Below are 25,928 nucleotides of genomic sequence, written 5' to 3'. Positions count from 1 at the left end.
TTGGAATTAAATCTGGCAAGGCATGTCAAGGACAGCAAGAAGGGCTTCTTCAAATACATCAGCAGCAAGAGGAAGACTAGGGAAAATGTGGGCCCTTTGCTGAATGGGGTGGGTGCCCTGGTGACGAAGGATGCAGAGAAGGCAGAGGTACTGAATGCCTTCTTTGCTTCAGTCTTTACTGCTCAGGCCAGCCCTCAGGAACCCCAGACCCTGGAGGCAAGAGAAAAAGTCTGGAGGAAGGAAGACTTTCCCTTGGTGGAGGAGGAGTGGGTTAGAGATCATTTAAGCAAACTTGACACCCACAAATCCATGGGCCCTGATGGGATGCACCCACGAGTGCTGAGGGAGCTGGCGGATGTCATTGCTAAGCCACTCTCCATCATCTTGGAAAGGTCATGGAGAACAGGAGAGGTGCCTGAGGACTGGAAGAAAGCCAATGTCACCCCAGTCTTCCAAAAGGGCAAGAAGGAGGACCCAGGGAACTACAGGCCAATCAGCCTTCACCTCCATCCCTGGAAAGGTGATGGAGCAGCTCATCCTGGAGGCCATCTCCAAGCATGTGGAGGACAAGAAGGTGATCAGGAGTAGTCAGCACGGCTTCACCAAGGGGAAACCATGCCTAACCAATCTGATAGCCTTCTATGATGGAATGACTGCCTGGGTAGGTGAGGGGAGAGCAGTGGATGTTGTCTACCTTGACTTCAGCAAGGCTTTTGACACTGTCTCCCATAACATCCTCACAGGCAAGCTCAGGAAGTGTGGGCTAGATGAGTGGACAGTGAGGTGGACTGAAAACTGGCTGAATGGCAGAGCTCAGAGAGTTGTGATCAGTGGCACAGAGTCTAGTTGGAGGCCTGTAGCTAGCGGTGTTCCCCAGGGGTCAGTACTGGGTCCAGTCTTGTTCACCTTCTTCATCAAGGACCTGGATGAAGGGACAGAGTGCACCCTCAGCAAGTTTGCTGACGATACAAAACTGGGAGGAGTGGCGGATATGTCAGAGGGTTGTGCTGCCATTCAGAGAGACCTGGACAGGCTGGAGGGGTGGGCAGAGAGGAACCTCATGAAGTTCAACAACGGCAAGTGCAGGGTCCTGCACCTAGGGAGGAAGGAATAACCCTATGCACCAGTACAGGCTGGGGACTGACTTGCTGGAAAGCAGCTCTGCAGAGATGGACCTGGGAATCCTGGTGGACTGCAGGCTGACCATGAGCCAGCAATGGGCCCTTGTGGCCAAGAAGGCCAATGGTATGCTGGGGTGCATCAGGAAGAGTGTTGCCAGCAGGTCGAGGGAGGTGATTCTCCCCCTCTACTCAGCCCTGGGGAGGCCACATCTGGAGTACTGCGTCCAGTTCTGGGCTCCCCAGTACAAGAGGGATGTGGCACTACTGGAGCAAGTCCAGCAAAGGGCTACAAAGATGATTAGGGAACTGGAGCATCTCTCTTAGGAGGAAAGACTGAGAGAGCTTGGTCTGTTTAGCCTGGAGAAGGCTGAGAGGAGATCTTATCAACATGTACAAGTATCTGAAGGGAGGGTGTCGAGAGGATGGGACCAGACTCTTTTCAGAGGTGCCCAGTTACAGGACGCGAGGCAACAGGCACAAACTGAAACACAGACGCTTCCATCTGAACATGAGGAAAAACTTTTTCACTGTGAGGGTGACAGAGCACTGGAACAGGTTGCCCAGAGAGGTTGTGGAGTCTCCTTCTCTGGAGATATTCAAAACCCGCCGGGACATGATCCTGTGCAACGTGCTCTAGGTGACCCTGCTTGAGCAGGGGGGTTGGACTAGATGATCTCCAGAGGTCGCTTCCAACCTCAACCATTCTGTGATTCTGTGACTACTGTCTTTTCCACTTCTGAAAGCATTAAATGAAATTAAGACTTAAATTTATTTAGTGTCCCTTTTATGTCAAGCCAAAATAGTACTTTAGGACTGACCGATAAATATATACTGCAGAGCTACGACAGCGAAGGAATAAAGGAAACGATCTAAGCTATTTAGCCTCCCAAACATACATAGCTTTGAAAATGAAAAATTAAAGAAATAACTGCAGTCACCAAGTAGCAGATGTAGAGATTAATCAACACACTGAAACCATATCAGCTAAGCACTTCCCCTTGTTTGCATGAGTAAATTCACCTAGAAGGAATTATAAAGCTGCTTTAGAACCAACCAAGAAATTCAGCAGCCTGATACGCAATGTTACCTTACCTTCAGCAATTGCTCCAAGAACAAGGATACCAGATTCTTTGACTACCCATTCTGGATGGAAGAGCAATTCCTTCAAAAGGGGCAAGATGTGTGGCAGAAGTTCATCACGAAATACATTGGCCAGGACATCTAGAGCAGCAGCAGAACACTTCCCTGAGGGGAATAATGGAGTGTTAATCTCTGCATAGTATGCAACCAGTTGTAGTCAGACAATATAATCCTCATTTTAACCTTCAGCTGCCCATGGAGTCTCTGGGCATGAGGAGGAAGAATACTTCTAAGTTAATACAAGACGCAGTGATCCACTGTGCTCTGATACAAAGCTATGACTCTTAAAGTCAGTTTTGCAGCACTTACATAGCCACTAAAAAGATTTATACACTAGGGATATTAAAACACAAAGACAGGAGCCCCAACATTACACTGCAACATTACATACATTACATAATTTCAGGATGGAGTAACACTAAGGAAGAAGGAAGGTCTGTGACGTGAACGTAATATACTAACTAAAGAAACTAAGGGGAAAGGGATATAGCATAAAAACATTAGCACTGGATTAAAAAAGAAAAGTTCAAGAGCAATCCATGTCTCAAAGCAAAAGAAGCAAAATCATAAAGCTCTAGAGACTGCAAGGAATTTACCGGCCTCTGCACTAAGTTCTTATATCTTACTCCTATTTCCTGATACACCAATATAAGGAGGAAGAGATCACACATGAAAATTTCTTTACAAGTCTTTAATCCTCTACTTTTAGCAAATAAAAGTTCATAAAAGAAAAAAAATCATCAGCAACAACTTCAAAACATGATTCAAAAATCCTTAACTCTGGTTCTCTGCTGTGGCATTGTCACGTTTAGAAAAGTAATACTAAGCTTGTTTTACAAAGATTGCCTATATTAGAGAATTTAAACTGTGCTTATGTGCTTAGGATCTCACTTCCTTCTTAATCTGTCAAAAAGGATCCAACTGGAACAAAAGTATATACAAGACAGGCATCAGAGATAATAACAAAAATCCTAACTCTACTCAAACTGCTAGTAAGCCCAAATAAAGGCACAGGAAAGTTTCACCTAGAAGGTAGCAACTACTAGAACAAATAATAAATACAAAACTTTTCTACTCTGCTCCCAGAAATAGGGCACATTCAGTTCCCAGTCTCAGATAACCTAAATTCTCTCAAGCCCAGATGACATATGTCAATACAGACTTTCCCCTACCTTCCTCCTGCTCTTTCCCCTTCAGGCCATCATTCCTGGTCAACTTTAGCTTCCTCACCAAAACTCTGGACAAGAGGGCACTCTTTCCCAATTTCAACTATCTTTTTCAAAAAAAATTATATTTAGTTCTGCTATGTCTACAAACAACAGTGACAAGAACAGCATTGTGGATCTATAACTATACTGCTTTCTAAATAAGAGATTTTACAAAAAGGAACAAATTTTTGCTCATATTTTCTTCTAAAACAACAATAATAAAAAATCCAGAAACAATTCAAAATTGACTGATGCATAAGTTTCAAACTATGTTCATCTGTCACAAAAATCTCAGGACTCTGGAAAAGACAATTTTATGTGGACGTGTTTGAACTTCCAAACTGAAAAGAAGGTCTTTCAGGAACAAACTTTTCTGTAAGACCTTTCCACCATACAGTGAAAAGGACAAACAGTACAAGAACAAAACAAAGCAAATGGGTTGAGAAGCTTTTGAATGAAAGTTGAGACAGTCACCAAGATTAGGTGTTTCATTTCTACACCTTAAGAGCTCAATGAAGTAGTTCAAAATAATGTATGAAGTTGTTGACACAAAATCTATAAATTGTGATTTCCTACTTATATGAAAAAACCTAACTGTAGACTCTCTAGGTTCAAAAAGAATATATATTTTATCAAATTAATCCACATCAACACATAAGTTTCCAACACTCCCAAGATGCCAGACTTTCTCACTTTGTTATCAAAGTTTTGCAAATCATAACTGAGAAGTCAGCTCTTGGATTGACAATAACCTACTTGAGAACTTGCTCTACCTTTTCAGATGGTTAGCAGCAGACTCAACAAAAAGACAAAGTGGCAGTTGCAGGTCTATCTCACATAGAAACAGACAGTCAAAACATAAATCCTTGACTGCTCTAGAATGAGGCTGCTTGACTGCAAAGTATATTTATGTCAGATTTATCAGAATTCCACTCACAATCTTTTATCACCAAGCTTAAAAATCAATTAGTGGCATTTTCTTTCCTTGCCACATGACCTATTGACCTAAAGATCCTATGATACATACAGATCATCAGAACTGTGCTTTTACCTCAGTTATCTCCTCTCTTCATAGCTGAAGTTCTACATTCTGCTCAAAAGCAAATTTCTTGCATATAAAAAGAACTACTGATAACTGCTGGTAGTAGTAGGAGTATGTTCAAATGGGGAAAAAAAACAAAAAACAAAAACCACACACCCACAGAACAGTTTTACAGGGAAGACCAAAGTACAAGAAAGCATTAGTAAGCTTCCTCAAGCTAAGAACAAAGTTTTGTTTTTTTTTTTTTTGAAGTAAGCATGGTTTATATTAGCTTATAGAATTAAAATTCTAAGCCCAAAGCCTCTGTTAAATTGCATCCAGTGAATATTTGCAGCTCCATCTGCCATATTCAACATAAGAAATAAGCTTACAGCTGGCTAGTTTTTGTCAGTCCAGTTACATAGGCAAAATGTGTTACACATCTGAAAGAGTTCCGGAAAAAACACCAATTATATCAGGAGATAGTTCTGTTTCTGTTCAAAACCAAAGCCTCAGTACTGCTACACAAAAAAGTTCTCTTTTTACTGTGGTCATCATATTACACAAGCACCTATATTTTTAAACATTTAATACATTATTCTGACATACTTAAATTCCAGTCAGAAATAGTATCATCATCATCAAGTTCATCATCATCATCTTCATCATCTTCAATACCATCTTCTTCATGCTGCTGTGCCACCGTTCGTGAACGATGAAAACGAGGTCTTATGTCCTGTTCACTATCTGGAATTGCTTCATCTTCTTCAACATCCCCCTGTCATCAAAATGTTTTAATCAGATAAACTAGTGCAACTATATTGCTCAAAGAAATTAAGAATACAGTGTAAAATTTAGTTCAAAACTTTATAAGAGTATTAAAGATTCACATGCCACTTGTGCTGCCCAGCTAACTAAAAATGCCATTTTTCCTGCATTTTGCTATAGTATTTCCCAGAAAAATTAAGGGGAAATAGAAGGAAGAGAAGTAAGTTCACACAAAAGTACAAAGTATCTTTCTTGTTAAGAAATAATTCTTGATGAGAATGAATTAGGAGAAAGTTAGGAGAAAAAAGTTTTAGAGAAATTCTGGTAGGAGGCTATATTCCAAAATGTTGTTATAAAAAAAGCCAGGTCATTCAGTCCAGAAAGTCATTAGGACTAATTCTGAACATTCTTTTTAGGCTGCACTGTTGCAGTAGTTCATGGGTAAGTTTGAGTTGGGTGGGGGTGAGAACCAAGAAAGTCCACAGATCCAACTATTTTACAACAGACATGGTAACAGTAGCATTTAGATTTTGGAACAACATAGGGTGCCCCCAAAAGCTAATTCTCCATGGAACAGGTGGTGGACCAGATCTGTACTACCAGCTGAACCATTCCGAGTTACAGGTCACAAGCTGCCCAGATATTCTTACAGGGTAGAAGAAATTGGTGCTCACCTTCAACAGAATAATATCTATCTCTGAGTATTTCATACCATTTACCAGCACAGGTATCAGCCTACAAAGAAATAATGATACATGTCAAAAATAACACATAAATAAAGCAAGCCAATTTTCAGTTACCCGGGCCATAATTTTGGTTGCCACACAAAAACCCCAAACCAAGAAAACTTTAGCTTGCTCACAAAAACTAGTACCTAAACCAAACTCCATTTATGAGGTGTATCAATATTTTGTAATCTAAAAAAGCATTAATTTCAAATTACAAACTTTCTAACTAGAGCTAGCCAGATGGCAGAACCAAGTTTTACACTTTAAAAAAAGGAATATTCTTCAATATGATAAAGTTTATCCAGAAGCACCTTTTGAAAATTAAGTCTAAAGCTTTTGAATAAGAATTCAAACTCCCACAATATACTTGATAAATAAGTACTGAGGAGTAAACCTGTCCCAGCCATCCTTAGTTGGCTCTCACCGGTAGCACTTGTCACTTTATTTACTTGTGGCCGAGAACCCTACCTCACTACTCTTAAAGATGAAAGTCTCACTACATTAAGCCCCCTTCATCTTTTGTGGTTACTAGTTAAGTCCCCAACATGGAAAAGATCTTGACTAATCTATCCTAGAACTTCATCTAGTTATTAAACTGGTGTCAATCCCTGCATGTTCTGCAACTGAAGAGAAGACTTTCTGAAAGCACTCAAGTCAGCAACAATATTCACGCATCCCAATGGCATGTTACCAGCATAACTTCTAATAAAGGAAAAAGTAGTACTCAAATTAACACCAGTTAATTAGCATTTCTCCAGCATAAAGTATGCAGGAGCTATTTATTTTACAAGAAGGCCTACAGGCTTTCTTGTAAAATAAACAAGAACAAGATGTTATACACCCTACAAATAGGTTTTTAGAAAATCTTGTCCCATCTTTAATTTATTATAAAAATTAAGAGCATCATCAAGTATTGATGGACTTCTTATACAACTCCTGTCAAGCAGGACTCAGCAACAAACAAGACATTGAAAGATCACATAAAAGGATGTGTAGTATTACTATTCTCCTACTATGTTTTTACAGCATTTTAAAAACTTTTTAAAAATTGAGTATGAAGCTGATGTAATGTCAATGTTCATACTGGCCAGAGAAGGTTTAATACTAGTCACCTCCCTTAAAGTGGGAAGGGGGGTGGAATGAAGAACTGTGCTATCATTCTTTTGTCTTTCAAAGCTACAAGTGAAGGAATTAAATGAAACTGTTCTAAAATTTAAAAATCATTTTTCATAACATTAGCTCTCCTGCTTTCAATTCCTATTCCTCAACCGCTGTAATAGATGTTTTAAACTCAATTCTCTACTTTCTAGTTGCTTTTGAAAACTGAAATTTTGCTATTTTTTTATTGCTTCACATTTATAATGCTCACCTCTGCTGAAAAGCACATGTCTATTCTCTCAAAATCTTGACCGAGAGAACAGAATCAGAGACATAACTGTCCCAATATATTTAAATACTTTCCCTGAATACATCAAAAAGAAAAGTCTACATTTTCTGGGAACACTGAAGAATTCATTTCTTATTGCAAAAGATTACTCTGGAAAAAAGTTACAGGCACTGTTGCAGACATGCAGATGTTCAGATCTGAAACATGGGCATTCATTCCCATTCAAATCAAGGATTTACATGATGAACTAAGACTTTATATTTTCAGGTTTAGTAGTTAAATTTCAGAAAGTTATCCTCTCTAAAGTAGTATAAATGAGTAAAGCTTTCTTTAAATTGCAGTGACAACTGATATAAACATTGATTCTTAAACCTAAGTGATCTTATGTCATTTTGTTATGTGATATATAAAGATGGATATCCCTTGGCATGACTACACACACAGAAGTATTGCACAGAGATACCCAAAACACCACTTGTCAACACTGTATGTACACATATATCACAGTACACCAGATATTAAAGGTAATATCATGTGGAGAAGTTAGTTTGAGCACATTAGTGTATCTTTTCCTCCATCTGAGCTAGAGGCTGTTAGGCTTGAGGTAAAGCATCACAGTGACACCGTTAGGTTGCTTCTGGATTTAACTAGGTCTGAAATCCTCAGAAGTCTTTTCAATGAACTCTATTCTACAGAATGAACTCTACTCTACAGGTCATTTTTATTATGCAGGAGAGCTAACCATAGGAAAATTCTTTTAAGCATGCTGCAAACTAGGTATTATCTTTGTAAAAGTATATAGAAGCAATTCAATTGAAGTTTAAAGACAACTGTTTCAAAAACGACTACAAGTTGTAATCATTAATACTTACTTAGTAAGATGCCGACATAATACATCTTTACAAATTGGCTGTTCAGCCAAAGTCAGCCAAAACTCACAAGCCTCCAAAGCCACGTTTTCATCTTGGTCCTGGGTCCTCTGAAGCATGTACTACACAATATAGAAAGAAATTATTGTATAAGACAGGAGTTTTAAGTGCCCAGAAGAACATACCAACATTGCAAAGTGTGTTTGCAAAAACCGAGTGTGCCACCAATGTCACGCCACCACAGTCATTTCATTTCTTGAGCAGGGCTGGGCAGGGTGGGGAGAGGAAGGATATACGAGACTACTTAAGGCTACAGTGGGAATAAGCTAAGAGAATTTTGTTTCTTCATGACAGATGACTTGGATTCTAAAATGTCTTCATTACTTAAGACAGAACATTATTAGCAAGAAACTATAGACAGAGACCTGTGATTACAGAGACAGAGACCAGTTTCCCATAGAAAAGGTCCCATAGAAAAGTCCCCCTCCCCCTTCGCCTTTGACTAAGAAGGTAGTACAACTACATACTTTATATGGATGGAAACATTTTGTTACTTCTAATACCATAAAAACAACTTCTTTTCCCAATCTTGATGACCTGACAGGATGCAATTAAGTAGAACCCATAACAAAAAGACAGTCTCATAATTTACTAGCATTAAAAGTAATTCAGAGATCCTGCACCAAATCTTTAAGCTTGCTATTAAAATCTAATCCCCAATAAGGACTACTTTAAACCAAAAAAACAAAACAAACCAAAAAAACCCCAAATACCTGCATAAACAAAGTCATTTATACTACTGCTACATCAATTTCTTACACATAGATGCCAAAATAATCTAGGGAAGAAGCCTGCAGCTTCTAAAATAGTATTTCTGCATTTGTCCATGCCAACCCTCACTTCTGAAATAGCTGGCTCTTCAGTGAGTTTTCTAAAATGAGTGAAAGTCCATGAATCTATTTTCCTCATATATGGATTTAATTAAAACTAAAGAAACCCCTTTTCAGTTGCTTCAAAATACCAGTTTATTCCCAAAATTGAATAGAATGGGATAACCATTACATCCCTACGCATTTCAGGGACACAAAATTTGCCTTTCCTAAAGGCTAGCTATTGCGATTGAGAACTCAAAGTAAGAGAAATACTGTTTTGAGTTGTCAACAAACAGACTACAGCTCCGAAAAGCTGAGAACTATCACACCCATTTTAAGCAAGGCTTCATTAATACAACTGAAATTAAGAGATTGGACATTTTTCCCCAAAGGGCTTGAAAATCCACTATTTTGTTATATTCATGTATTGGTCAGGAAGACAAATATAGAGCAACAAATTGTAATCTAATTGAAGGCATTCCTCACACTATAGTTTCCTCTGTAAATGTGCATTATTTGTATTACAGTCTATGCTCCATGAAGTTAGACAGTAATAGGTTAAGAAGGCTACTTACACTCAGTGGTAAAAGATAGCCATATATACAGCCTAGAAACCATAGTAAGAACAGTGATCCTAATAACAAAACAAAACGTGGGAAGAGTATCTGAGAGCTTTTTTAAAATTATCATACCAAATTTTAATAAGTATTTTTAATGATAAGTTATAAAGTTGTATCGACTTTAGCCAATGGAAATATATATGTTGCTTCATAACAATAAATTACAAAATATAGGAAGATTATTCAGTACACGGTTTTGTGTGCTCTGTAACAAAAGTATTGTGTTAGTCTTGTTAAACCATCAAGAATAGCAGGATACACAAAGTCTCAGGAACATATCTTTCTAAGCAGTAACAGACATCTTTATTTGAAGAAAGGAACAGAATGCACACAGTCTTATGACTGCAGCAACAAGTGTGGTTGTGTTATAACTTCATAACATCAACACACTATTAATTCATTACAAGTCTTTTCATTATGCATTGTATAATAAAAAGTTAGTATTCCTACTGAGAAAGATCTTATGAGCCATGTATTCGGATAAATATGCTCTGTGAACATACAAGTGCAATCTAATAATTGAAATCTGTTAGGCCTACTCCTGACATACCAAGTTTTCAGGCAAAAAACAAAACAAAACAAAAACCCTACACCACCCAAAGACAAAACAAGACAAGACAAAACAAACAAACAAAAAAAACCCCACACACCTATTTCTGGTCACCTGGAAGTGCATGGCCAAAAAAACCCCAAAACACAAACTCAACCATTCCCGTATGCTCTGGAAACTTGGCATGAACATATTAAAATCTCTCTTCTTCAAAATGATGTTTAATATCTTCAGTCTTAGAATCACTGCTGGATCATTAATATTCTTAACTACTTAAAAAAGTGATTCTCCATATGTATAAAGAACATCACATGGATACAAGTTTTTCTTTGTAAGACTTCCTGCACTTACGGAGAGCAGTCACCATCAGCAGTGTTGACCTTGAGAGGCATTCAAGCTTCAAAGAGGCAAAAAAACTACTGGTGAATGCTGAGCAATAGCCACAGTTCTGGGACATCACATTTGCACATACCAAGGCATATATTGAACTGGGAAAAACAGCAACAGTACCTGGTAGTCCCAAAACCAAAAGAAGTCTAGACTTTCTGTTCTAGAACAAAAATTCACTATTACTGTCTTTTGTAGTGAGGAAGCCTAGTTATAGTTTTTCCAATGACAGAATATTAGATATAATGAGAATATAATCTTCGACCTTATTCTGGTTGGTGACAACATTTCTACCTGGAAAGCCTGGAAGTTCCTTACTGAACTTGGGAGGGTGAGAAATTATCACTTGTTGACAGAATCATTCCCAAAACTTTATTCTCTAAAACAAGACTCCTCAATCAAACAAAAAAGCCTAAGCACCAGCAATCACAGGGTCTTCTTGCTTGTCCTGCGCTACATAAGGACCTGCCTTGGCAGGACTGGTACACTGGAACTCCAAAAACTAGGAAGATTATACAGTGGGACAAGACTTTCAGGGGTCACCTAATTTTAATAATCTCTGACAGAAGTTTGTGTCCAAGAACAAAAAAAATTAACGCTTTCTTCACTTTGTCTGGACCTAACTATCACGGGATTTGACACTGGTTCATATGAAATCTGCATGAGAAACATACTGATCTCAGCTATTCTTCTGGTCCGGTAAGTCACATATGTACAGGCTACCTAGAAACTGGCATGCTAGCCAGTAAAAGTGGAAATTATTCATAGATCATACGCAGCTGAGGAGAAAGACCAGGAGCTGACTGATCCTCTGGTAGGCAGGCCCAAACTAACCTAGAACCATAAATGAACTATCCAACTACATTAACCTGTATAATTGAACGTAAAGGGAGGCAAATTCATTACTAGCTTAGACAGCATCACAGCTATATAACATAATATGCCTTTTCCTTGTTGTGGCCAACACATCGGGGGGGGGGGAAGCATTGACAGCTTCAATGTGAAAACTGTAACTGTATCTTATCTGCTTATCTTATCTGTTTTTTAACATGGTCTTCTCACTTGTGGTCAGAAAATGCCTGGCTGCTCCACAGTATAACTGATCCTGGCCATTTCAGGATCAATCACCTTAAAGAAGATAAACAACTGTAGCATGCATTGTCAAACAAATGCGCTAAAAAGACAGCTTCACAGCCTCAACCTTGAAGGCAAATGAAAAGCAGGCAAGCGTTAAGAGCAATATACATGTTCCAATGAATGCTTTTTATCTGTTATCATTTCTACAACTCCCAAAAGATTTTTGCATACAATTTGAGAAATGAGACTCACTTCAACTATACTAATCATATGAGGAAGAAGGCGATCCATTCGAACTTCCAGCAACATTACCAGAGCACGGCAAACGTTTTTGCGTACTTCAGGCTCCTCATCACCAGCCAATGCAAAAAGATTCTGTTGGAAAGCAATACTGGTTGAAAAGCCTCAATTTATCCAGTGCATCTTTTATTTAAATTGACATTACTAGCAAACTAAAGTATGCAAGTATGTTATTCTGTTCCCTTCCCACCCCTACACCTCATCAGAGTACCACATTATTTCCTAAAGACACATAGCTGAGCAAATAACTTCCCAGAATCTCAGTAACATTCATGGTACACATGATCAAAACATTAGACGCTACCACAACAATATTATTTCCTGGATTTTTTTTTTTGGAAACCTAAATGAAAGTCTAGAGCCAGAAAATTGCTTCAGTAATTAACAGCTGCAAATCAAGTACTCCAGATAACCCAAAACATCACTTTTCTAATACATATTCAGTAGCAGTATTCAGAGAGACCCATCATCTTAGATGGGCTCAGCGAGACAATCCCAGTACAGACCTCTGCATCATGGGCAAGTGACAGACCTCTGTCGCTGCTTTTACATCTTTACAGAATGAGAGGTTCCACTTATGAAAAGGCAGCACCTTAGAACTACTACTGCCTGAGCTGGGAGAGCGCTCAGACTGATCAACTCAGGGCACAAGCACACAGAAGGAACTTCAGGGCCATGGGGTTGATATGAAGATAGTGATGGGAAGCCAGATGTGTGGGGAGGTTGGGTGTTGCAGAGCAGTATTCAAAGCTCTTGGTAAAGGAGATCTGCAATTTAATTTAAAGAAAACAAACACAAAACCCCTATATTAAACAAGAATGCACACCCACCTCAATAAAAGAATCTATGTGCAACATAAGAGCTTGAGTTCTGCTGATGATAAATTGATTGACACATGCAACAGCATGGGACCTAGAAATGAAACAGTTGATATATATATGTTATTTTTCATGTTTTAAAACCCTTTTCTAAGCTTTACATAGGCACAAAAAACATTACAAAATAAAACATCACATTGACCAAATATTTTCTAAAAGAAAGAGTGAACAATCTGCACATCAACAGTACTTCCAAACTAAACTACTAAACCACACTTTAGGTTAAGTCGTAAGAGAACAGAAAAATCTAAACAGTTCAACAGTCCACTCAAAGTTAAAAAGGTAGAACAGCAAGAGATTATACTGTTTTCCCCTCTCCACACAGGCCATAGCCACATCAACCTTATGAACTATGAAATCACATATACACATGGTCAGGTGCTCACCAACATAAAATTTGAGGTGAGCAGATATACAGAGAATTTATACTGAGCATTTTGTCAGAAAGATAGTGGTCTGCACTGAGTCTTGAGGGGTGATGGTTTGGGAGAGACAATGAAAGATAGTTTGGAATTTCTTCCTCCATTTTGCATAAAATCCTCCCCCCTGCCTCCATTTTGCAAGGGAAATTTCCCCAAATCTTGCATTTTCTGAGAGAAGGAAGATTTTAAGAAGTACCTGATACTCTAATATATCTAATAAATATTTAAAAATAGATTATTAAATATATAAAACAAAAACAGAGCAGGATGATTATACCTGGAACATTTTGTCAAAACTTTTCTAAGGCTGTTCTTTTTGAGTGTATTACAATTATTGATCATCTCTGACATTAACAATTCCGTATCAGTCAACATAGTGAAATTTTCTCCATGACCTTCATTGCCAAGTAGCCAACTGTTTTTGCAATATTTTTAGTATTTAATAAGACCAGTATGTGTCAACAATACACAGTTACAGCTCAGAATACACATCTGCAGTAGGGTATAATTTTAAGTTGCAGAAATGTATGAAAAGGAAGCATCTTTTCTTCTATTCCACCTCATGCAAATTGATTTGGAGAGTAATTTTATTTCTTAATTCATAGTACTATGGGAAATGAAAATACTAGAAGACTAAAGTTATCCATTCTTGTCATGCAACTAAGAGGTCTCTTCATTCTCAGAGATGAAACAGTCAAATTCCAGAAGTAAAAGCACAAGGCAAAGCTACCTTTCAAAGCCTTTGAAGATTCATTCAAGTATTTTTATTAACTCTGAACTTTTGTTCTGCTCAGACATTTCTTGGAAGACAAAGCCTCACAGAACATCTTTCAGAAGTTTTCTGACATATTTAGATATAAAATATTTTATAGACACTGCTAATATTTTTCATACTTCAGCCCCATCTACTGAAACCAGGCTGCAGGTCAGCATATGTCCTGCATAAAATTTGAAACTGGCTTAACAAAGTCTTAAACAAACAAAAGAAAAAACACACAACCCTCCGCTACACATCCCCCCCCCAAACTTGCATGTAGAACATGGTAGGGAAAACAAAAACAATTTAAAAAAAATCATTTTTTTCCTCCACCTCTCTCTCCTCCAAGGATGTATTAGTGTATCTTTCTACAAGTGCCTTTTTTGCCTAATCTTTCCCTAGATCATGCCTTGCACATTCTTCTCACTGTGCAGATGCACATTTATTTTAAGTCAGCAAGTTTTTAATTCTTATTTTAATCCTAACATGAAATATTTCCAGCTATGCTCCTCCTTTTAGTCTTCACTATCTACTACAGTTTGTAATAAGAATTCCATCCTTCAAGTTGTAGATCATCTCTCAAGATAATTTCCAAACAGGGTTTCAAAAACACATTTTAGGATAAGAGCTACTGTTCTTGTTAATAAATATTAGCAAGGACAGGTTAATTCTGAAATCTTTTTTTCTATCCCATATTTCTGTTACTTTGGACAGATCAATGTAGTATTAAAGTGAAAAGATGATGAATCCATTTAATATGATCCAGTTGAAAGATAAAGAGATTTCTAAAGTTTTGGCACAGTCAAAAAAAGCAGAAGTTTTTTTCTGTATGAGAACTCAGAAACCATTATTAGCAAATTATTTTGGGCTCTTTCATTGCTGCAGTCATTACAAAATGAATGAGGTACACCAACAATGCTTTCTAATCAGAATATTAAGTTCTAAACACAACATTGAATTTTCCATGATAACAAGCCAGACAATAGAAGAAACAGTTTCATTTTCAAAATCATAGACCGACTGTAGGTAGATCTGGAAGAAGAATAAACAGGCGAGAGTGATATCTATTAACTAAGCAGGCAAGCATGGAAATTACTGGTGCATGGAACCTCAGTGCCTTCTCACATTTGCACATGCAGGAACACTTAAAAAAAAGATTAAGTGTAATTTACACAGTTCTAAAATATCAACCTTGCTGCTCATGTAAATAAAGTTTTAACATAGAACTGTAGTACAACATCTAAACCTACCTTATTTTTGGACTGCTGTGCTTGAAGAACTGTAAAAATTTAGGAATCATGATATTGAGTGGTCGATCCAATACATCGCTATCTAAAATTTCAGCAGAATCTTCACATATTTTCTGAAGAGCTCCAAATGCACCCTGTTTAAAAAACAAAAAATAAAAAAACCCCCAAACTGTTCATTCCGGTTCTGAAGAAAGCAATGTATCAGGTTTCGTATAGAATATGTCATTTTAGCACAACAACACAGTAAATGCAGCTAGTTAAATTGAAACATCTTTAGACTCTTTTTATTTAAGTACTTTATACCTTCATCTGTGAAATCTCAAGCTGGGTGAGTGGGTAATCTATTGATAAATGGTAATTTTAATTTCAGCATTCAATAGTCATCTAGTCAACCATACTTAAAAAGTGCTTAAAAGCTAGTTCACATTTCAAAAATAATAAAAAAAAAATGCTCAGATGCAGAAACATCCAGTTTAATTTCATATATGATTGTGTTTTCTTTAGTGACTTCTTACAGGGCAAAAGAGAACTCCAGACATAACGGTCAATTTAAGTTTTATTTTCAAGAGGTTTTTTTCTTTTTTTAAAGAAAACAGCACTAACACTACATAACAGCATTGCTGCTTGAACCATTCTCATATCTCTATGGATTCTTTATACAAAATGCCTCACACAGCTTTTATGGAGATAGCATCAAGTAACCAAAGTGATGTGATTATAGATAATGTTTGATAAGACAAGACCTTTTTCTCCTCATGGTTTACAACAGATAAATCAGCATTTATTTTCCTTCATACACACTGAACAAAAAGGAGTTCATTTCATACTAGCCTAACATGGCAACTATGACAGATCATGCTTCCAGACAAAGTTATCAGAGGAAAGAACAACTAACACTACTCAAAGTAAGAGAAAATTCAAGGTCAGGACTAGACATCAACTTGACGATGCCTAAAAGATTAGGCAACAGAGCGATAACTTTAGGTCACTTTTCAACAGAGATGCTATGACTATCCATGTGGAGTCTTATTCTGCTTTTATGCAGAGTATACAAGCTAGTTTGAATGAACACTAAGAACATGGAATGAGGTAGAATAAGAAGTATTGCATTAGAGCCACTTGTCTCTGAGGACATTACATATACATTGTACCTGTAAAGAGACACAAAATAGAAAATCATCATCTCAGTTTGATTATTTCAAAATAAGCCTCCTTACCTCACAGGTATTGTAATCTTCAGAATCCAACAGGCTGCAAAGCTTTGGTAAGAGTTCAGGCCAATTCTGTAATTCCCCTTTTGAGGCAATAGTTGTTATCAGAATGCCTAAGAGAATTAGACATATGAAAGAAATGAGATCCTCATAAGGTTGCAGGTTTTAACCAAGTTTTCTTAATTTTTCTCCTCTCAAAGAACTAAGTAGTTAAGAAATGTGTTTCTTCTGTTAAGAACTGGCAAGTATAAAAAGGAGGAAGTACATTTAATTATAAATGCTACTGAAGGACTTGGGAATCCAAAAGCTGGTTGTTCCTTCCTGCTACTACAAAGGATTCAGACATGTCAGAAATTAAGCGCAAAGTAATTCCAATTAAATATATAATCATGTCCAAACACTACAAGACAGGTTAGGCTCTAAATTTATTAAGCACTGTGCAAAGCTTGACCTCTAGTGAACACTGAGTATCCACCTTAAGTCACCTCTTGTTTATTATGATACTAAAAGGCACAGATATCAGAAGTGTTTCATATCTGGAGTCATTCAATAAACTTGTAACCCAGTGGTAATTTCTGTGTTCACAACCTCACTATGTTTACACAAAACATTAAGGACATATTCTAAGACTAAGATACCTACTAAGAGCTTACACACTATGGCAGGTCATCCAGTGATCAGCTGTACAGTTTGGCTGATCCAGATCCAGCTAACAGATTGGACTGAGTCACTAATGAGTCACTAATTCCATTTCTGGCACATACAGAAATCCCAGGGAACAGGGAAGGCAGATTATGGACTAGTATTACATTGGATGAGCCCATTTTGTCTCAAGACAAAATGAAACAGTGTAATCCATAAACTGCTACTGATTTACCTCTAATAGGTTTGAAGGTAGAAGAAATTGAAACCACTACAGCTAGTAGTCTCCAAAAAAGTGAAAAGAGAAAGCTTTCCTGGTATCAGAGAGCTAATCATCAGATTTCTTAGGAATAAAATCTTAAAATTCTTATTAAATACACAAGAACACTGAACAACATTATAGAGGAGAGGACATTATAGGCAAGACAAATGGTAGCTCAAGAGACATTGGATTGGATTTCCTTTAATACTTTCTCTTTTGGAGAACTCCAATCAGGAGAATCTCTGGTCTCTGGAGACCATCAAGCAGGATTTCAGAGCTCTGGGGATGGTGGTCAAGGGTCTGGGAGCCCAGGTCATCTTCTCCTCAATCCTGCCAGTGAGGGGGATGGATGAGAGGAGGAGGAGACGGACTTTCCAGCTTAACGACTGGCTGCGCCGCTGGTGTTGGCAACAGGGTTTTGGTTTCTACGACCATGGGACCCTGTTTGAAGATCGACAACTGATGGTGAGAGATGGGATCCACCTCACGAGGCGGGGCACGCGGGTCTTTGCCAACAGGTTGGCCAACCTGGTAAGGAGGGCTTTAAACTAGGAAAGACGGGGGAAGGGGAGAGTTATAGTGACAGGGTAGTTGGCAAAAGACTGCTCAAGTCAGGATGCCTCCAACAGGTGAATGCAGCCAGGGAAGTGCGCGTGGGATGTGGCTATGGAGGACCCTCTTGTACCCCTCCTGGGAAACCTGCATGCTCGATCACCTCCCTGAAATGCCTGTACACCAACGCACGCAGCATGGGGAACAAACAGGAAGAACTAGAGATATGTGTGCGGTCGCAGGGCCATGATCTCATTGCCATTACAGAGACATGGTGGGATAGCTCGCATGACTGGAGTGCTGTCATGGATGGCTACGTGCTTTTTAGGAAAGACAGGCCAGGAAAGCGAGGTGGCGGAGTTGCTCTTTATGTGAGAGAGCAACTGGAATGTATTGAGCTGTGCCTAGGGGTGGATGAAGAGCGAGTCGAGAGCTTATGGGTAAGGATCAAAGGGCAGGCTAGCATGGGTGACACTGCTGTGGGTGTTTACTACAGGCCACCTGATCAGGAAGAGGAAGTTAATGAGGCCTTCTACAGACAGCTGGAAGTAGCCTCACGATCCCAGGCCCTGGTTCTCATGGGGGACTTCAACCACCCCGATATCTGCTGGAAAGACAACACAGCTAGGCACAAACAGTCCTGGAGGTTCCTGCAGAGCATTGGTGACAACTTCTTGACACAGGTGGTGGAGGAGCCAACAAGGAGAGGTGTGCTGCTGGACCTCGTACTAACAAACAAAGAAGGACTGGTGGAAGATGCGAAGGTTGGGGGCTGCCTTGGCTGCAGTGACCATGAGATGGTGGAGTTCAGGATCCTGCGAGGAGGCAGCAGGGCACCAAGTAGGATCGCAACCCTGGACTTCAGGAGAGCAAACTTTGGCCTCTTCAGGGACCTACTTGGAGGAATCCCATGGGTTAGGGCTTTAGAAGGAAGGGGGGTCCAAGAGTGCTGGTTAATATTCAAACATCACTTCCTCCAGGCTCAAGATCAATGCATCCCTATGAGTAGGAAGTCAAGCCAAGGGGGCAGGAGACCTGCATGGATGAGCAAGGAGCTCCTGGCAAAACTCAACCAGAAGAAGGAAGTCTACAGAAAGTGGAAAGGGGGACAGGCCACTTGGAGGAATATAGGAACGTTGTCAGAGTATGCAGGGATGTGACGAGGAAGGCTAAGGCCCGTTTGGAATTAAATCTGGCAAGGCATGTCAAGGACAGCAAGAAGGGCTTCTTCAAATACATCAGCAGCAAGAGGAAGACTAGGGAAAATGTGGGCCCTTTGCTGAATGGGGTGGGTGCCCTGGTGACGAAGGATGCAGAGAAGGCAGAGGTACTGAATGCCTTCTTTGCTTCAGTCTTTACTGCTCAGGCCAGCCCTCAGGAACCCCAGACCCTGGAGGCAAGAGAAAAAGTCTGGAGGAAGGAAGACTTTCCCTTGGTGGAGGAGGAGTGGGTTAGAGATCATTTAAGCAAACTTGACACCCACAAATCCATGGGCCCTGATGGGATGCACCCACGAGTGCTGAGGGAGCTGGCGGATGTCATTGCTAAGCCACTCTCCATCATCTTGGAAAGGTCATGGAGAACAGGAGAGGTGCCTGAGGACTGGAAGAAAGCCAATGTCACCCCAGTCTTCCAAAAGGGCAAGAAGGAGGACCCAGGGAACTACAGGCCAATCAGCCTTCACCTCCATCCCTGGAAAGGTGATGGAGCAGCTCATCCTGGAGGCCATCTCCAAGCATGTGGAGGACAAGAAGGTGATCAGGAGTAGTCAGCACGGCTTCACCAAGGGGAAACCATGCCTAACCAATCTGATAGCCTTCTATGATGGAATGACTGCCTGGGTAGGTGAGGGGAGAGCAGTGGATGTTGTCTACCTTGACTTCAGCAAGGCTTTTGACACTGTCTCCCATAACATCCTCACAGGCAAGCTCAGGAAGTGTGGGCTAGATGAGTGGACAGTGAGGTGGACTGAAAACTGGCTGAATGGCAGAGCTCAGAGAGTTGTGATCAGTGGCACAGAGTCTAGTTGGAGGCCTGTAGCTAGCGGTGTCCCCCAGGGGTCAGTACTGGGTCCAGTCTTGTTCACCTTCTTCATCAAGGACCTGGATGAAGGGACAGAGTGCACCCTCAGCAAGTTTGCTGACGATACAAAACTGGGAGGAGTGGCGGATATGTCAGAGGGTTGTGCTGCCATTCAGAGAGACCTGGACAGGCTGGAGGGGTGGGCAGAGAGGAACCTCATGAAGTTCAACAACGGCAAGTGCAGGGTCCTGCACCTAGGGAGGAAGGAATAACCCTATGCACCAGTACAGGCTGGGGACTGACTTGCTGGAAAGCAGCTCTGCAGAGATGGACCTGGGAATCCTGGTGGACTGCAGGCTGACCATGAGCCAGCAATGGGCCCTTGTGGCCAAGAAGGCCAATGGTATGCTGGGGTGCATCAGGAAGAGTGTTGCCAGCAGGTCGAGGGAGGTGATTCTCCCCCTCTACTCAGCCCTGGGGAGGCCACATCTGGAGTACTGCGTCCAGTTCTGGGCTCCCCAGTACAAGAGGGATGTGGCACTACTGGAGCAAGTCCAGCAAAGGGCTACAAAGATGATTAGGGAACTGGAGCATCTCTCTTAGGAGGAAAGACTGAGAGAGCTTGGTCTGTTTAGCCTGGAGAAGGCTGAGAGGAGATCTTATCAACATGTACAAGTATCTGAAGGGAGGGTGTCGAGAGGATGGGACCAGACTCTTTTCAGAGGTGCCCAGTTACAGGACGCGAGGCAACAGGCACAAACTGAAACACAGACGCTTCCATCTGAACATGAGGAAAAACTTTTTCACTGTGAGGGTGACAGAGCACTGGAACAGGTTGCCCAGAGAGGTTGTGGAGTCTCCTTCTCTGGAGATATTCAAAACACGCCTGGATGCAATCCTGTGCAATGTGCTCTAGGTGACCCTGCTTGAGCAGGGGGGTTGGACTAGATGATCTCCAGAGGTCCCTTCCAACCTCAGCAATTCTGTGATTCTGTGATTCTTTTTGACCACATGAATTTGCCCTGAAGCTGCAATTCAGACCATCTTGAGAAATGACTTTCCCCTGCTCCTTGGTATTAAGGCAAAAAATACATAGCTGTGATAATAAAGCTGGAGAGACCAAAAAGTCAAAGGGCAATGATGAAGACAGAGGTAAAAGTCATTTTTACAGCACTGAAAATTGTCTAAGCCAGTTCTCTCCATAATCAGAACTGAACATAGAGATTCCTAAACACCTATGGAGATCTGTGGAGTCTTAAAGACTGCTTTTCTTCTGAATATCATGGTCTTGTAAAGAGCATCAGATGCATTAGTAGAAAATATTTATTTCACTGTCACTGGATCTTAGTGATCTGCATTTTCTTTAAACTAAACTTCACAAAAAGAACAAAATACATGAATGCTCTTGCCTCCTAGACCAACTACTCCAAGTGCAGAGTTGTCTCCCTGACTTAGATCTGGCACAGGTTTGTTAACACAGATTCAGAAACAAACAGAAGACTGAAAATCCTGGTACTCCTCTGGACCAATATGGGAAAGTAGTCATATTATAGGTCTTAAAGAAGTTGGCAGTTTTGGAAAGAAGCTGGTTGAAGATATTTTCAAGGTTTTAGAAATGTTTTCAGAAGGTAAAAAACAACAGTCTTTAAAGTTCAGTCTATACCTGTAATACGGGCAAGTTTTCAGAGCTGAAGGAAAGACTATCTGAAAACATAGCATCAGTGTTACTTTATCTGAGCGTTCCTCCAAAAGGTTTATCCCATACAGCAACAGGATAACCTTAGAGGAAATACTTCCAGGTGCCTAGGCCAGAAGCTACTCGAGGCCACAGTCTTTTTGCAACAGAAACATTTGCTTCTACTGAACAAAGGCAGTTCAGGCTATACAAGTCATCACAGTCTTTCTGTAGAGGTCTGCAGAGAAGTCATTTAATGTTGTGCAAGTTTCTTTTGGCAAGGATGAAGAGAGAGTTTTGTGGAAAAAAATCAGACTATTAAGAAGTTAGAGGCAATAGCTACAACATTTGAAGCTTCGTAAAAAGCTTAAGAACAATGAGGGAATAAAACTAAGTTTTAGGCACTTATGTTCATGTTAAAATCCACACGAACGTCTAATGAACTTCATCTCCTTTCAAAAGTCGAACATCTCCCACCATCCTCCTTTACTTGGCAAACAGGAAACAGAAGACATTCACCTTTGTTTCTCTAGGACATTGAAAGAACAATCAAGGTAAAGGACTAATCAATTTAGAAGCTTCTCACTGACTTTTTGACAGGGTTGGGCTACATTTGACAGTTAGAACTTACGTTTTTCTTTTTGAGCAAAGTACTAAGCTGCAAGGTTAAAAAGCTAAAACTGAAAGTCTTTGTAAGACAGTATTTAATTGTAAGGAACTTTAAATGAGTGCTACAGAATCTAACATTTCACCTGACAATATGAAATCTAACCTAAATACAGCAGTTGGGCTATTTGAGCAGTAAACATGTGAGAGAACAAACTCCAGAGGGATGTCAGAAACTGTTAAAACCAGAAGCATAAATGTCAAGACAGGATCATGTCAATGTATTCCAATTACATGCCACCCCAGTTAATTACATCAACTCCATATCAACTCCACAATAAAGAATTGAGCATAAAACAGCTATGCTTCAGTATTTTCATAACAATAACAAACAGGATGGGGGAGGTCTGGGGGTTTTGGGTTGTACTTTGCCTCTATAGCTCCTAAAGACAATTTCTGAACTCCTTAATTCTAAAAAGTGGAGCTTCCTGATAATGGTTGTTCTCTGAGAAGAAATTTTAACTTTTGTTTTCTTTCTAACAGTGAAGCTCCTCAGTTTTACCACTCTTAAACGCTCAAGCTACTTCTCCTGCTTGCCTGCAAGCAGAAGCTACACTACAGGTCTTGCCCAGCTTAGGAACACTGGACAACTTTAATGATAGCCACAGACATCTGCCAGATGGATGCAATTATTTCCTCCTTAAGTCTGCATGCAAAGAGTAGGGAAAATTTCTCAGTCTTGTGAATTTGAATCCCTATCTCAACATTGGCACAAATATCTTCAAAATCTGTACCACATGCCAGAGAAGTTCCACAGTGTTATCCATTGGGAAGTTAAAACTGGAAAAAAATAAGTAAGGATACAAGAACATATAGTTAAATTAACATTTGACCTTGAGTCACATTTCTAAAATTGACTCTATTTCCATGTTTTAGGCTTGTTCTCCTCAGTGAGGTCACTTCTGAGGATGGGATTAACTAGCTTGCCTCCATCTTGGTCAAAAGATAGTTTTTGTGTGGTTACCACCAGATGTCAGAGACCACAAAGGAGAATGGAGGTTGTATTAAGTCTTCTCTGATGCTATTTTGATGTTGCAGCATTTTGCTCATCTTCCTCTCAGAACTCCAGAAATCTTATTTGCAGTTGGCCCTCTAAGTTTATGGTGCTCCAACAGCAGAAACCTGTATGCATCTCAAACAGCAGCTCTGAGTAGCACATGTCAACTCAGCCTCAGTAGATAGTGAAATATTTACACCTAGCTAGTATCAACAGACCAGTGGGTATTGGCCCAACCTCACTATTAAAACAGAATTTTATAGAGATACAACATTTAATTACTTCACATAGGAGGATACAAAGTAAAGGCTCTAAATAGAAATGCTTATGCAAGCATGCAGTCCGTCAGTTGATATGCATCTTCAGAGTTCATACGTGCTTGAATAACCCCTGCAAAAATCACTTAAAGCTCAATAGTAATTGAATTGAATCCACAAATATTTCCTACTAGAAAAAAGCAAAGAATAACTGCTCACCAAAGAAAAGTACCTAAAACAGCAATCCAAATGGAGCTGGAATGTATTCTTTAATCAGCTCCATCATATTCCACTGATAGCTCCTACAAGCAAACAAGCAAATATGATTCTTCTATACCCTGAAAGCACAGAAGTACCTTCACCTCAAAGACTTGTTTCTACTGTCATTAAGGAGATGGGATATCAATAAAATTCACAGTAAAGTGCTTCAAAATAAGTGACTGAGGAGGAAAAAAACTAAGATGGGCATTTTTCTGTAGGCCAGAGTCCAAAACCCAGATCTCTGCAGGAGGAATCCTATAGAAAAAAACAAAGGCTTCTAAGGAAGCAGTAACTGGTAGCTTATTTTGTACACTTGCTGAGACAATGAGTTAGCTGATACAAGCTAAACTTCTTTTTGAACTGGTGCCCTTTTTTGTGTACTCAAAAGTATGATTTATGTTTATTTTACTTTTTTCTTGTTTTTGGAGTGGATGAGGACAATTGTTATTATGCATGTATTTATGAGGAGAAACCACATTCTTGAAGTACAGACATAAAAAAAAGCATCTCTACTTAGAAATGAGCATAATGCATACATACATATTTTGCTGAAGAGGTGCACTAAAACGTAGTATTTAGGAAGTAAGAAATCCATTTAACAAAAGAAACTTCTAGCTGATGTTCTTCTTACCACACCTTACCTACTATCTTCTGACAGAAGGCATTTAAAAACAGAAACTGTCGTTATCTGAATTTCTGTGATGCATAATACAATAGTTTCCTGAAGGGGGAGAAGGAGTGTGCGTGTGTGTGTGTTGGGGATGAGAGGGAAATCAGCTAACAGAAGTATTTCATGGATGCAAGTGGAGTGCTGAAATAGTTCTGAAGTCAGTTGCCTTAGCCCTGTTTTTAAGGTACAAAAATTGGCAGCAAGCTGAATTTTAGGAGATCCAAGTATACTAATTTTCAGCTAGATTTCAAGAGATATGAACTGAACTGTAAAATCTTTATGCTTTAAGAGAAGAGGAAGCAAAAACAAGTGCAACTTTCGTATGCTCACATTTAAAATCAGTATCTGCATCAAAACATGGTGAGGTTGGGGCAATTATTGGAAGCAAACAGTTTTTAGGCATTTCATAACTCTTTACCTCACTAATGTAGCTCTCACCTATAATTTATCAATAACATTTTCAGTATGTAGAAGACAGCAATAAGAGCAAACTCACCTACGGTAGCTCTAATTAAGGGGGAGGAATCACCAATGTTGTTCAGACATTCACTTTTAATGAAGTCAGTTACCCCATTTGGAAAGTTGTGAAAATGTGCTTTTACATTATTCTTCAAGATGAGACCACTCAAGGAACGTGTCGGTTCATCTGCAACAGAAGATAAGTTACATTCAGACTTCAATCAACTCATAGGACCAGGCAGATTTCCAGAACAGTACACCAAGAGCAAAGCTTATAGTGAGAGATATTAATCTTTATTTCCTCACTTCTCCTTCCAGCTACACCCAATAATTCATTGAATTCCAAGCCTAAAAAGCTTGTTCAATATTTCTACTTATTCATAATTAGCATATTAATATTGCCAATTCTACATTAAGATAAAGTTTTCTACAGATACAGGCCATGACTAGATTTACAGTCATAGGATATAGGAGACTCATGAAAGCAATTGGTTGGCAGAAGCCATTCTGATCATACTGACACTCTTGCTGCAGCACTGTTACTGTAAGAAATTGATGGGAAACCAGCTTTCCCCTCTACAAGACCTAAATGAGGTAGGGACTATGCAGTTACTTCCCCTTCCCCTACTCCCACCAGAAATTCAGCGTTCAACTTTTCCACAAAATACAAACAAGTATTGTACTTCCTTCAGATACCAACTGTTCTATTAATCTATTACATTAATAATTAGAGAAGAAAAAAGGCTTTAAACAGTGTTAACAGGTGTTATGTGAGCCATTAATAAAAAGAACCCCACCTAACAGAACTGACATAAACAGAGTAAGAATTTAAGTTTAAGCACTGTTTGAGTTCTCACTGAGCTCTTTTTGCCTGTGTATCTTCCTCTAAATTACTGAGA

General features: G+C 39.5%; 1 protein-coding gene across 4 annotated transcripts in view; it reads right to left on the bottom strand.

Moving 5' to 3' along the window:
* The window catches only part of TNPO1 (transportin 1), an 88,134-nt gene that overhangs the window by 26,858 nt on the left and 35,348 nt on the right, over nucleotides 1–25,928 (bottom strand). For all 4 annotated transcript variants that reach the window (XM_067316371.1, XM_067316373.1, XM_067316374.1 and 1 more), the window contains 9 exons: nucleotides 25,067–25,216; nucleotides 16,573–16,679; nucleotides 15,356–15,489; nucleotides 12,879–12,960; nucleotides 12,001–12,123; nucleotides 8,246–8,364; nucleotides 5,933–5,993; nucleotides 5,100–5,268; nucleotides 2,214–2,366 (listed from right to left, as the gene is read on the bottom strand). In XM_067316371.1, coding sequence (XP_067172472.1) covers nucleotides 2,214–2,366; nucleotides 5,100–5,268; nucleotides 5,933–5,993; nucleotides 8,246–8,364; nucleotides 12,001–12,123; nucleotides 12,879–12,960; nucleotides 15,356–15,489; nucleotides 16,573–16,679; nucleotides 25,067–25,216 — 1,098 coding nt within the window. The remainder of the gene's footprint in view (nucleotides 1–2,213; nucleotides 2,367–5,099; nucleotides 5,269–5,932; nucleotides 5,994–8,245; nucleotides 8,365–12,000; nucleotides 12,124–12,878; nucleotides 12,961–15,355; nucleotides 15,490–16,572; nucleotides 16,680–25,066; nucleotides 25,217–25,928) is intronic.

This window comes from Apteryx mantelli, chromosome Z (assembly GCF_036417845.1).
Source record: "Apteryx mantelli isolate bAptMan1 chromosome Z, bAptMan1.hap1, whole genome shotgun sequence".
NCBI lineage: Eukaryota > Metazoa > Chordata > Aves > Apterygiformes > Apterygidae > Apteryx > Apteryx mantelli.
The sequence above is the reverse complement of the archived record's forward strand: the minus strand, read 5'-3'. Positions and strand labels throughout refer to the sequence as shown.